The sequence below is a fragment of the Acanthisitta chloris genome, unplaced genomic scaffold, assembly GCF_000695815.1.
Source record: "Acanthisitta chloris isolate BGI_N310 unplaced genomic scaffold, ASM69581v1 scaffold10460, whole genome shotgun sequence".
Classification (NCBI taxonomy): Eukaryota; Metazoa; Chordata; class Aves; order Passeriformes; family Acanthisittidae; genus Acanthisitta; species Acanthisitta chloris.
Genome location: NW_008652205.1, coordinates 11244 through 25337, shown reverse-complemented (window position 1 = coordinate 25337; position 14094 = coordinate 11244). Strand labels below are relative to the sequence as shown.

General features: G+C 38.8%; 1 protein-coding gene across 1 annotated transcript in view; it reads left to right on the top strand.

Moving 5' to 3' along the window:
• Nucleotides 1-2789: 2789 nt before the first annotated feature.
• The window catches only part of LOC103803834 (1-phosphatidylinositol 4,5-bisphosphate phosphodiesterase gamma-2-like), a gene marked incomplete at both ends in the record, with an annotated part of 22334 nt that continues 11029 nt past the window's right edge, over nucleotides 2790-14094 (top strand). The window contains 8 exon segments of the mRNA XM_009076414.1: nucleotides 2790-2930; nucleotides 5595-5688; nucleotides 7040-7087; nucleotides 9530-9614; nucleotides 10355-10438; nucleotides 11760-11803; nucleotides 12964-13036; nucleotides 14043-14093. Coding sequence (XP_009074662.1) covers nucleotides 2790-2930; nucleotides 5595-5688; nucleotides 7040-7087; nucleotides 9530-9614; nucleotides 10355-10438; nucleotides 11760-11803; nucleotides 12964-13036; nucleotides 14043-14093 — 620 coding nt within the window.

Here is a 14094-nt window from a genome sequence, read left to right as displayed (position 1 = left end):
ACAGCTCTGCAATTTGTGTATGGGATTGAGAAGGGGGAAGTCTCGAGTACCTCAAGACAGTACGAAGATTAGTGTCTGAGGTGCTGTGCTTGTAGTTCTGGCACAAGAAAGAAGTTACATTTTAATTATTCAGTGACAGCTTGTGCTATAAAAAGTTCACAGTAAGTGCATAACAGCTACCTTGGTACAGTTAAGTTACTAATCTGAGTCTGAAATATGTTGTAGCTTTTCCTGGCCTGTTCCTTTCTTGGTTCAGGTGGGATCAGCCATTCTGGAGTTATTTGGGATCATGTGGAAGGTGCCAGGTGACTCCAGACTACCTGGGGAGACTGCAGAGCTTAGTATGAGACCAGAATTTATACTTGATGAGCATGTTTCTCTTTACTCCCTTTGATTTTCTCCCTTGGCTTTTCTTTCAATAGCATAGAATAACACATCCTAAAAGACACCGCAAAATGTCATTAAAGTAGGTAGTTTCTATTCATTTCCTGAACCTATAACTTGTTTTATATCTTTCTGTAAAAATCTAAAGAATGTTTAATAAAACTCAGGTTTTGTACATCTGTTTCCTATGTTATTTAAGAAGACATAATGCTGCCTTGCCAGAATTCTATAGGGTATATATAATAAGCCACCTGAAAAGTACAGAAATGTAAAATTTTGAATTCAAGGGGGTTTTATATAAATATTTCTCTTCTTGCCTACCTCCAGTTTCATTCTCTTGCTGAACCATTACTCTAGTTACTGAAAGTTTAGCAACAATTGTATAGTAATCTCTTTTCAAAGACCAGTTGGAGAAGCAATTACCTGCCCGTGCATACAAAAATCTTGTGCCTCTATGTCTATACACATACATTCATGCAGGAGAATGTGTTGGTAGTGTTGAAAGGCTGCAATGCAAGGAGCAGAACTGTAGTATCTGTAACTGGAAGGAGACATTGAGTAAGTTTGTGTGTTTGTTTCAGAGGTCAGTGTGAGGTAAGAGCCTCTGGAAATGACAACAGCAGTGTAGGTTGTGAAATGTGTTTTATCACTGCTTATAGTTTATACTTTAAGGGGGTGTTCGTGGTGTGATGTTCAAACCTGTGGATTTATAAGAGTCTGAAAGGAAAGGCATGTTCCACTTTGGAGTTAAAGCTGTTTTTCAGCAGGGATTTGTTGGGTGAAGGGAAAGCAGAAGAGGTGACTGGGGTTTCTCTTGCCATTGAGTAGAATGACCCAGCCTGATGCACAGTCCTGTGCCGTTTACTGCAGCCATGCAACCTCCTTCCCTCTCCATTTGGGCACTTTCTGTCTCTGCATCTTGGCTCTTCTCTTCTGATATTAATGTGATGGTGAGCTACGATGATTTTTTTCAGATAGTGGCATTTAGGATGGCAATTCAGATACATCACTGGGGATCTAAGAGAGTCTCTGGATGGTAAGGGGATCAGAGTCGTCATTAGGAGCATTTGGTTCCAGGTCATTTATAGTCCCAACAGGAATCTATTTTAGAAGTCTCATTTTCCCAACATAAGCTGTTTAATGACTGGGAGAAAGGAGTGTTTGGTGGAAAATTTGGCCTGGGATACTTTGCAGAGAATAAGAAATTCCAAAATGGTTTAATGTTTCATTATCAGGATTTTGTTGGTGAACTTGCTTGTCTCTAATTTCCATGTTGGCATCATAGAAATGCAGCATTATGCAAGCAGAAGCTTTATCCATTCTTCAGCTCACCCTCTGTTGACAGCAGAGTTGCTCTTTCATTATGTTTTTAACTGTCTTCTGTTGCTGATGAGGTGCTCATTTAAAACAGGGCTTTTATATTGTGGCATTCTTAAATGCATGGGCAGAAACCCTCAGCTGTTTTTCTTGGATCTTGCTAGGTCTGATAAACACATTTCAAGGGCAGCCATGAAATGTTTTTCTTCACATTTGGTCCTGTAGCTCATAAGTCAAGACTGTCCAGAAGTGTGAAGAGCTGTTTATTTGTCTGGTCCACAGGCAGAACAAAACCACTTCCTCAGTTTTCTAATAAGTATCTTATCTTGAGAGTGCACATATTTCTATTTCAGTGCTGCCTTGCTCCTGCCCTGCAGGCCATGGAGCAAGGGGCTGATGAAAAGGGCACTGACTTGGGCAAGTGTGTGTTTGTGCACTGTTCCCAGACTGCTGTGTAATGTACCTGTGTTCTCCAGAAAGCAGCAAGTTGAAAGTGATTCGACAGGTTATGTTAAATAACAGAGATCTCTTTCAAGTTAACCATGAGAAAATTCACAAACATTTTAATTATTAAGCTCTATTTTCTCGTTATAGTCCTACTTGGTTTTTTATTACAAGTGTCAGTGACTGGACTAGCTGACAAGGCTAGACGACTATCTAAGATATGATGTGTAACTTTTAGGTGGGTAAGGCAGAAGTTGTGTTTTTTCTTTTTTGTCTCTGAACAGTTGTCATGGCAATTGGGAATTTCTTGCTTAGAGTTAAAGCTATTTGTGAAATCTTGTCTTCTGTAACCCAGACAAGCTGTGCGTGTGCACATTGCCCATGGATAAACAGTGACAGTGAAATAATAAAAATATGACAAGGTATTTTTCATCTTTTGTTCTTTTGCTACTGTTTGTAAGTCAGTAATTTAGTTACATGTGGATTCATGGATTGCAAGCTGGTGCAATTTGTATTTCTTGTGCAATAAAGACCCGTAAGTTTATATATATAGCTGTTTTATATATATGTGCATACTTTAAGTTATTGTCATCTTACTGGTTCAGGCTCTGCAGTCGTACTGACAGAATGCTGTTTCCTTTCAGTGGATCTGATGGAAATAAAAGAAATTCGCCCAGGAAAGAATTCCAAGGACTTTGAGCGTTGCAAGGCAAGGCAGAGAGAAGAGCACTGCTTTACTATTTTCTATGGTACCCAGTTTGTCCTCAACACCTTAAGTTTAGCAGGTACTTTTTTCTTCTTTGTTTCTTCTTTCACGCTAACAATTGAATGAATCAAACACACTGATGGAACAGTGATTCAAAGAATACTGTGGGTTTGACTTCTGCAGTTCAGGAGCGCACCAGATGCTTCAAATCTGGAGACAGACCTTAAACTCAGTCCTTGTCTGTGTACTGCTGCATTTGTAAGGTTTCACTTCCAAACAGTGCATCGTGTGAGTGTAGTTTCTGATTTGCTCAATCATTCCTAGCCAGGTAGACTTTTGCTGGTCAAGTATCTTCAGTAAGGATTTCAACACTGAAGAGCAGGGGTGACATTGTCCTCTTTAAAGTCAACTGTTCAGTATGGCCAGAATATCTTCCTGGCATTTTTAGTCTGGCCAAAATGATTCTGGAAACAATAGCCATAAAAAGTTGCACTACAGCTGTACCACAGAAATTTTCCTATCACCTATGAGCAGTTGCAGACTAATTTGGAAAAGTGAAGTTCTAGTTTGGCTTATGTGTGTGCATGGCACCTGGCAATACTAAACCTCTTCTAAAGAAGTACTAGGAGATCATAAGTAAAATTAGAAGGTACTACATTGAAAATGAATCAATCTGTGTAAAACAGAGGAAAGTTGTATCCTGTATCTATGGAAAGGGTTGGGGCACTTCTTATTTCAGGTGAGAATATCCAGGGTCCCAAAGCCAAGGATTTTGAAAGGAAAAGGGATACATATTCTTATAGTGCAGGTTGAATTCAGTTTCTAACTAGTGGAGTTTACAAAGAGATTTCTCTTATTAAAATTTTCTGACAGATCCTTGGTTTAGAATCAAAGACAGTTTATTTGGAGTGGTAGTTCTCTCTGTCCTGAGCAGGAACACACATAGCCATCTAAATCACTAAATTAATTACAAAATCTTAGTGTGAGAAAAAGGGAATGCTATGTAAATGTTCTAATGCTGACAGCTTTTTTTTTTTTAAAGCTGGAATGAATTGCTTACAGGTTGCAGTGCTAGACAACAGGTTTTTTGCAGACTGATGCTCTTGAAAAGAAAAACTACTTGTTAGAAGCTTTTAACTTTAAATAAGTTTTACCATTGTTGACTGAAGTCTGTGAAAATTTTGAGTAAGTGGCTGTGCCTAAGTGCAGCTCTGCCAGTACTTCACATTGATTTCCTCTAACACCTTCCCTTCCCCGCCCCCCCAGTCCCTCCTGCATGGCAGTTCTCAAAACAGGCCTCTGCCAACACTTTGAAAACACTTGGTGCCATGAGATATGTTGCTGTAATGCTGAACTGCAGAACAACATGATATAACTTTCAATTAAGGGGGAAATCCTTTTCCTTGTTCAAGGGCTTTGTCGTGGTTTCTTAAAACAATATAAAATAATTGTTACTTGGAGGGAATGGGAACTATCATAAAGGGCAGAATTGTCTCAGGAGAAGAATTGGTTTGGCAGTAGTAGTGGGTGTTCTCTCTGAAATTGTAGCTAATTGAAAAACATTTCCATGGGGAGCTGAGGCTGGGCTCTAGCTTCATCCTTGGGGGATAAAGCATTGTTTGAAAGTATGTTTAAATAAAATGTAATCTTCATCTTTTGAGAAACTGGTTTGCTTTGAAGGCTGTTAAAAGAACTTGCACTGATTACAGCTCCTATGTGAAAATAATTTTTAGAACTGGTTTAATTGAAGAATGCCTTCATGAAATTTCAGAGCCAGGATGCTACATCCAATGGACTTTGCCCAGCTGAAGGCTCTTATCCAAGGCCCCAAAAATAGGTTTCAGCTTAGCCAGTATTTCCTAGGGAAGGCTATACCCACCAGGCAGTTCATCATCTCGCCTCTGTTGAGTTGAAGAACTACCAAGTGCAGTCATCTTAAATGATGTGGAGGATTCTTCTGTTTTGGGAAATGGAAAGCAAACTAAATTTTAGACAAAACTAATTTGCAGGGTTGGGAGGAAGATGTACCTGTCTTCCAAGGTTAAGCCGCATAAGGAATTTTAGACCATTTTTTAACTTGCATTAAAATATGTTCTATGTAAGCTACACCAGTTTGGAACATTGCTCCCTTCCTGTTCCTCTTGCTAAGTTTAGTCTGGAACAATCTTGTCTTTAAAGGCATGGCTAGGACAGAGAGGAGGTGGTTTTGTCCATCAAAACCCAGGACATTACAATGTTGTTGTAGGTTGCTTGGAATATAATGAACCAGCTTTATGCTATGGCACTGAGGTCTTTTGCTTGTGTGCTTCAAGTTGCCTGAGATCTAGTCCTGGAGTTTTGCCACATTGGAGATAGAAGATAAGAAAATGAATTTTGATCATGTTACTATAGGAGCTCAGCAGTAGTTTTGTAGTCTTTCTGCTGCCTACCCTGATAAACAGACATGAATTTTGATCATGTTACTATAGGAGGTCAGCAGTAGTTTCGTAGTCTTTCTGCTGCCTAGCCTGATAAACAGATTTCCAAAAGGAGGTATATTTTTGTCAGAGCTTCTCTACCCCCAAATTTATGCTGGTTTTAATTAGTTTTATTTTTAGCAACATGAAGCTATGCAATGAGATTTATCAAAGAGAAAGTTTAGTCAGCAGCTTTGTATACTAGGGTTTATCTAAACATCACAAGTTATGTTTGGGTTTTGTGTTGATTTTACTTTGATGTTTCTCATAGTGTATAATTTTTTCAGCCGACTCTAGAGATGATACTGATAAATGGTTGTGTGGCTTGAATATCTTGTATCAAGAAGTCATGAGTGCTCCCACACCCGCTATCACAGAGAGGTATGTGGACATATTTTCACTTTGTGAGACTGGACACTTCTTTGGAATTGAAAGTGGAAAAGCTGAAAGAAATTTTTAAAGTGCAACAGGTAGTGCTTGCCAGTTACCCTAAGAACAAATAATCTATCTGTCAGCTGGTGTATGATACAGAAAGCTCATGTGGAAATTCTCAATGTCTACTTTGTTATACATGTTCTGGAATCACTCCTGCATCCACTAATGTGGACTTGCAGTTTACCTTGTGCTATGTACCCAAACCAAAATCTCCTCATGAGATTATAAGAACACTTGGTGTACTTGTGTGTTGGCTGCTTGGAAAATTCAAATGTCTTAAGCAGTCACAGTAGGATTGTCTAGTCCTGTCCATGTGTCCTGTGTCTTAGTCATTCTGAGGCATGTTTCTCCTTTCTATTGGACCCATTGCATTTTGTATGGCAATGTGATCAGCTGACTTGGAGGCTCAGGCTGAAAATGAACATTTTTAAGGATTACATTTTAGCAGTCAGCCATATGATGGTGAATCTGTGCCCTTAATGCTTCTGAGAATGTTGCATGTGAAACTACTCATGCTCAGATTGCCAATTCTGTTGACAATCTTTCCACATTGTCTCCATACCCAAACCTTTTCATCACTGCTGGAATTTTTGTGGTCACTAGTATTACTTGTTGGGAGAGTATACACCGCCCTGCTTGCTCCTTGACCAAATTGTGGCTTTGACATTGATGTTGTCAAGCAAGAACGATCCCTGTTGAGACTGAGGGTCAGCTTAGCAGTGCATTCATCCTTGAGATCAAAATTGTGTGTGTGCATCTATTTACTATTGATGCTGCCTATACTGTTTTGCTGTGCAGCTAAAACTGACATGCACTGTAATGAGGATTTTCTTTAAAATTCTCTAAACACTTCTCCCTCCCCCCTTGTTTTTAATTTTTATGCACCTACCAGGTCTTTGAGCCAGCAGCCTCAGCTTACATAAATCATTGACTTTATGGAGTTACTCCAGTTTAGATTAGCTGAAGGTTTGGCTCACTTTATCCACTTATATTTTTACAGCTTCTGGTTGCTCATTCTTTTCTATCCTGCCACCCTTCCCCTTCCTGTGTTGTTCATATGGCTTTAAAATGCAGTATTAGGCAGAAGAGAAGTACATATTTGCAAATGCAGTTATAAAACTGTGGCTGAATCCTTAGATGCTGCACTGGAAATGTTTTTGGTGTATTAAAAGAGACGTATCTTAAGACTTTTAAGTATTTCTATTGAGTTTTGTCAATGGATTTTGATATTTTATTGGCTGTGTTTTCTTTATAATTGTTCTAATCAACCTTTATTTTTTTTCCTCTTTTCCACAAGCTGGCTGAGAAAGCAGATCTATTCTGTTGATCAAACTAGAAGAAATAGGTAAGAAGCTCTGTCTGTGTTCAGTTGTTTTAGTGAACTTCTGTTGCAGATGGAATGGCATGAAAATAAATAATTTTTCATCCAAGATGTGAAATATAAAGCCCCTGAAAATGACATTTGCTCTTGCCTTAACAACTTGAATTTTGCCTTTTGATAAACACAACATGTTCATAGCAGTCACTCATGTTCATGAACATGGTATAATGAGGAAGCAAATGATGAAAAATAAGTAGTCTAACTTTTAGCCTAGAATTACTCTGTGAGAATGAGGAAAAGGAGTTGTTTCGTGACAGCCTTACTGTAGAGATTCAGCTCAGCTGTGCAGGTATATGAGGTTACTTGCTTTATAGAGGCCCATGGGTTATAGATCCCAGTGTATTGTGTGGCTTCATGTGTTTGAGTTTCAGTAGTTGTTTTCAGGTGTGACGTGGGTTTGTAGCTTTTGCAAAGCAAAGGAGGCTTTTCTTAAAAAAAATGAATTCAGCTGCACACCTCTCCTTAAAGCTGCCAGAAACCATGCAACATTGAGAAGAATGTTAACCTCTCCTCCCCTGTGTGCTATTTACTGATTTTTCCTTTGTCTGGAATATGCACTTTATCCTAAAATGTAATTCAGTGCAGAAAACTACATGTGTTTCCTCTCATTTACACCTTTTCCTAAAGGCAAACTAAAGTGTGGTGTTTCATTGTGTGAGTGAGGCTGTTATTGCAGGAAATCACACCCCAGTGCAGACAGCCTGTGGCACTGGTGCAGGTGGCTGCAGGGTGAGCTGTGTGTTTTCAGAGCCATGTTTCCTAAACTGGTCAGAGTGGGGAAGACAACAGTACCACCCTTTACTGGATATCAGCTTGTACCTCGTGATGGATTTTGAGGACTAACCCTACAATGAGGATGTGTTGTTGCGGATCATGAAGCAAAAGCAAAGTTAGGATAGAGCAGCTGTGGCTGACAGTAGATGCCTGGTGACAAGGTTTCATTTGTTCCTTTAGGGTTGTTTCATCACTACAAGGCAGGATCAAGGGGACTTGCATTGTGGACAGGGCAGTTTTTCCTTCTCTTCCTACATGATTCATGCTTTTAGAAAAATTCAGCAAAAGAGTTTGGACTGAGTTCCATTGTGTTTAGAGCTGCAGTTTCTAGGGAGGTTAATTGTAAAGGTTAGGCTTCCAGGCAAGTCCTGTTTCACAGGTTGAGTTTTTTTCCAGTGGTAATGAAGTCTCAAATCTTTGTTTTCTCTTGCACTTGTCTGGCCAGAGGAAATTGCTTGTGCTTGGTGTTTAGGGTACAAATGGAGCACTTGTTCTTGCTCCTAATAATGTTTTTTTCCAGAGGTCTGGCGACAAGGCGGAAAGCCAGGAATTTCCTGAGTTCTAATCTGGCTTCGGCATGGACTTTGGCTAAATTCCTTCTTGCTTTACCTCTTTCTCTCTCTACACAATGGAGATGAGAAGATCTCATGGGGTAGCTGCTTGTATGGACACTGTAGAATAGAAATGTTACTTTCATCCAAGTGCTAATTGTTTGTGTTGCTTTCAAGCAACTCTGTTGTGCCTCTGTGTTTGCAGAGAGCTAATTTTTTATGAACTGCAATGTGGGTCGAGACAGGGTACCTTAGCCTTGTTTCATTGGATACTGTTGGTTTTGCAGTAATGTGTTGTGGACATTGGCAGTAGGACGCACAAATCTTGCGCCTGTGTTCTCTTGACTTGCTCTCTTGTTGTTGTCTAGAAAACTTTGGATTTGAAGCTGGTATATCACTGGACATTCTGAAACTCTGTAAAAAAGGGTCAGCAGGCCTGTGTAAATGGAACTGGAAGGAAATTGTTTCTGGGAAGACTTGGTTGGGAGAGGAGGATGAGGTCATGAGGGAAGAGTCTTGCTGCAGCAAATCAGTGTTACCATCTAAGTGAATAATATCTGGTGAAAAAGGTTATGATGGTATTAAAAACTGGGGCTTTTAACTTTTCTATTTCTGCTCATCTGTTTGGTATATCCTTTGTGGGATGATTTCTGTGTCTGTAATCCACTTTCAGTGGAACTGGAACAGGGGAAGAAAGGCTGCAGCTCATCTGGCCATGTATAAACATCTGCGTTTGAGCTGATCACCTAGGTCTGATTAACTGTTGGTGGAGAGATATAGGTGTCTGCAATATGGTTCTTTCAATCTTAATATGGGTGTCCAAATCAACTGAAACACCTGTTTCTCCCTCTCTGGCTTGGTTACATGTAGGTGTTGTGTTTAGAGACAAGTTAGAGTTATGTGAGATGGGCCTTACCCAAAATGTTTCAATAGTCACATTTTTATCTTGATAGAAAAATATATGAGTAGCTGACTAGATACTATAGAACTGTGCTGGTTTTGCTATCCGTTTATGTTCTTTTTTTTCTACTATAGAACTGTGCTGGTTTTGCTATCTGTTTTTGTTCTTTTTTTTCCCTAGTATCAGTCTTAGAGAGCTGAAAACTGTCCTTCCCCAAGTAAACTTCAAAGTGAACAGCATGAAGTTCTTGAAGGATAAATTTGCGGTAATTACCTGATTCCTTAAATCTTTTTGGCATTATCTTATGGGTGTTTATATTTCTTTTTAGGACACTGTCTATATTTTTGATTCTTACCATGTACAGTTAAATTACATCAATTTCTAAGCCTGGCTTGGCCTATATCTAAGGCTATAAGAAAACATAGACATAAATGTTTCTTCTTTTCATTGTAAGGTTGACCAAAGCCAATATTGGATTTTGAGCTCCAATACTGTGCAAGTGCATAGGAAACTATTTTATCTTTAAACTAACATTCATATATAAGAAAAAGAAATGTTTTGCAATATGATCAAATAATAACCTCTTTGCTCCAACTTATGCTAATATTAATAACTTCTGAAGGTCGTTTCCCTTCCTACAGGAACTTTAAATATCCCCACCTTTTCCTGCTTTCCACCTCTCCACCCTTAAAGCATACATTCTTGCTTTTGCTGCTCCAGCTAACTGTGAGTAAATGAGGCACTGCTTCACTCTCAGTAGTGGAAATGGAGTCAGGGTGCAAAATGCAAGGCCAACGATGGGGGCTAGGAGCACTGTATAAAACATCTCTTTACTTGTTTGCATTCTTAAAAAAATTAAACAAATTAAAGAATCCCAAGTGGTTAAAACAAATAAAACTGGAGTAGAGCAGAATGTGTGAGAGGGTGGCAACCGGAGTAACTTGTTCACTGTGCAAACACAGTTCAGGGAATTCTAAATTCACTATGTGCAACTTTCTGTTGTAGGAAATAGGTGCTCACAAGGAGGAGCTTAGTTTTGAACAATTTCATTTGTTCTACAAGAAAATCATGTTTGAACAACAGAAATCGGTGAGCTTCTTCATAAATAGTCTTCATACTGTTCAACTGTTTGATCAGAATCAAGAGTGAGAGCTGATTATTTTTGTTTCTGTTTGTTACTAATTTTATTTTTCCCTTGTTCTTGTAGCAGAGAAGGGTGTAGTACTGCACTCGATGTGTAAATAACAGTCACTATCAGCATTAGGCATAAGAAGATGAATAAATCATTCCTGTTGTGTGTTGGTAGTAGAGATATATACAGATATGATGGGCGTTTTAGAAAGAAATTTGCTTGTGAGTTTGTTTAGGATATAGAATTCATTAGGCTTGGCTGATCTTTTTACTGATAGAAGCAATTCCATATTCTGGATCACCAGCAGTGAGGCCATTACAGGACAGTCCTTGGGAGGCATAAATGCAATGGAATTATATTTTAGCTAATTTAAGTGGGCAACTTGCTTGACTACTTTCCAATGTATTCACTGCACAGATTCATGAAGCTGGTGGAAACTGCATACACTTAGTGACTCTGAAAGTTAAGAACCTTTTAAAACTGTGTGAAAGCACATAACTTCAAATTACTTCCGTGAATGTCTTTGTTGACTATGTGCTTATTGTTGATTCAATTTGCAGATGCTAAAATAGAAGCTTCAGGAGTCCAAGTCAGTGCTGCTTGGGCAATAGAGCTTTCTTGTGCTGTCTTAAAGTGGTGCTGAAATCATGGTGAAGTAATAAAGAATCTAGATTTACTGACAGGGTTTTAGTTTTGGCCATGAAATTAGCTTGAGCAGAAAGCTGAAGAGTAAAACACAGAGTGAGGAGGGTCTGACTTCGTTAGGCTCTTGTTATCATCCCTTGTGCATCATTTCAGAGAAACTTCCCAGCTTGCTTAACAAGTGCTTTGGGTCAGTTGATAAGTTTCCTGAGATCTGTAACGATGCTGTGCTAAGCTGGAGGTAATTTAGGTTTTATATTCATATGAATAAATGTGATGGATGATGTTTAACTCCAGTTTTTCTGGGGTATCAAGCAATAAAAGCTCCCCAGAAATCTGACTGTGTGTATAAGGTGCCTTATCAAAGCAAGTATTTAGCCTGGGAATTGTGTGTGTTCACACTGAAAGGGCTGAAATGCAGTTGCAGCCATGGCAGTGTTTTATTATGTGTTTAATTAAAAAACTGACTTGCCAACTTGTATGTGACTTCTCTACAGCAGATAGGCATTTATTTCCCCTTCTCAAACCAATGGACTTTATGTGATGATAGTAGAAAATTGCATGTTCTTTTATTATTCATCTTTTCTCCCTTTTATTTAATTTTGGTTTTTTCCTGTTGTTTTTGTTTGTTTTAAGATTCTTGATGAATTCAAAAGGGATTCCTCTGTGTTCATTCTTGGGTGAGACTTTTCACTTGTATCATTTTTGCACATTTCCATATAAATGTAGTGCTGCAGGATTGTTTTTTATTTACATCACTCTTTTTTTTCTTCATATGCTTTAGTAAGTGAAAAGAAATGACATGTATTTTAGCAATCACAAATGTGAACCCATGTTGGAAGCAAGTCCTGAATATAATTTGATGAATGTTTTTTTGCTTTATGACTACAAAAATGGTGTGGAATTTAACAACTGAAATTACCTATCCTCTGAATTTATAAAAGGGACAAATTGATGGAGAAGTTTGAACTTCAGTCTGGAGAGTGATGCGGTGCAACAGGCTTTGCCTAGACTTGAGCACAATGCTGATAGTAATTGGTTTTGCATCTTTCACTTGGAGGACTTGAAAATTTAAGCAAGATGTGTGCAGCAAGGAGGAGGTCACAGGCATTGCTAACCCTTTGTGAATTAAAACAGTTTATCTTGGGTTTGAATATTGCACTAACAGAATAAGGAAGTAACTTCAAAAGTTCACTCTGAGTGTACCAAGTATTTCCTTAGCCCTGGGTCAAGTCATGTGAATTAAACTGTGTGAGGCTGCTTAAAAGCACAGGTTCATCAAGGGTGGGTAGGTTATACCTACTATAATGGTACCAGATGCTGCTGTATATGTGGCTTACAAAATGAGAATCAGTTGTGCTACTTTTTCTTGGTGCAGCTGCACCTTGCCTCCTTTTTCAGAAGGTTTTGATCTATCTTAGTAGATTATCCAAATGATACACAGAAGGAGTTATTTGTGGAAGTGTGGCTCTGTGATCACTCAAAAGCAAAGTAACTCCATATGCCTCAACTGAACTTACCAACACCCCTGTCAAGTGAATGCTGCTCATTTGCTACAGGGCAATGAGCACAGATTTGATACTTTTTCCCAATGAACTGCTATCAAAAGTACATCAGGAATCCAGGAGGCTTTATTTAAATGCTCAAAATACAATAATTGGATAGTACAATATTATAAGCCTCATCTAAATTCCATTGAAGTTATAAAATGTTTCTTGGTGGTGTCAGCACATTTGTACTGTAAATCCAAGATATAAATCCATCTTGAATTATGCTGTAACATCTGATGACATTTGCTCTCTTATTTCTTTAGCTTCACTTTCCCTTTCTTTTTTTAAAGAAATACTGACCGTCCAGATGCTTCAGCTGTTCACCTCCATGACTTTCAGAGGTTCCTGCTACATGAGCAGCAGGTGGGAAGGCTGCAGCAATACTGAGTTCTTTTTCTTGAGGTTGTCTCACAGAATTTTCTGCTTATTAAAAAGAAATGTGATGTGTCATAAATATGATTGATGTCACTGTAATACTGAGCCTTGGAAAGATTTCTCCTTTGTTGCCATTGAAGTTCACCAGAACTGTTATTTTTCATCTATCTAAAGCCTCTGAAGGTGCACCAGAGGACAAGAGGGAGGACAAAGTAAATAAGGTTTTAACAGGCTTCCACTTAGTCATGTAGATAAACAGACAGGGTTAGAAATAAACGCTGGATGTATGTCAGAGATGATTGCTTGGCCTAGCTACTGCTGTCATCATAGGTACATCAGGGTAATGCCTTGGCCATGGCCCCATTTCAGCAGCTCTTACAAAGCTGCCTGCCTGCACTCGAGCCAGAGGTAATTTTCTATTGAATGGAGCCAGTCAGATGTCCTGTGCCAGCAAGCAGATAAGGATGGGGACATGGATTGGAGCTGTGTCTTCATCATTTTTTATAATATTTTTTAGCACAGACTCCATGGGGAAAAAAAGTGTGTTATTTGCTCGGCATTGCTGAGCTCCAGGTCTGCAAATATGATTGAAAAGTGAGAATTGTACTTCCTGTATAAGCTTGATAGTTTCTTTTTCTTCCTGTTTCACGGTGTTCAAAGGGCATTCAGATTGCACTGAGAAATGAGAGAAATGAGAGTTAAGGCATATCCTTCAAGGAGAACTTTTTCTGTGTGTGCATGCATATGTGTGCATATATAGTGTGTATCTTCTGGACCTCCAATCTGCATGTAGGTACTTAGATGGAGATCTTGGTTTTCACCCTTAGAAATCATAGAGGAAACCCTTAAGATATGAAGGTACAATAGTACATAGTGACAGTAAACAAGGCAGATGAGAAAGCAGTAAATCATATCTGGTCCTTGTTTGATTCTTATATAGAATAACACTACCTCTAAAGTTTTTTTTCTACTCTGTTATTATTATCATCTGAAGGAATCCTGGGCACAAGATCTCAGTAAAGTCAGAGAACGAATGACAAAGTTCA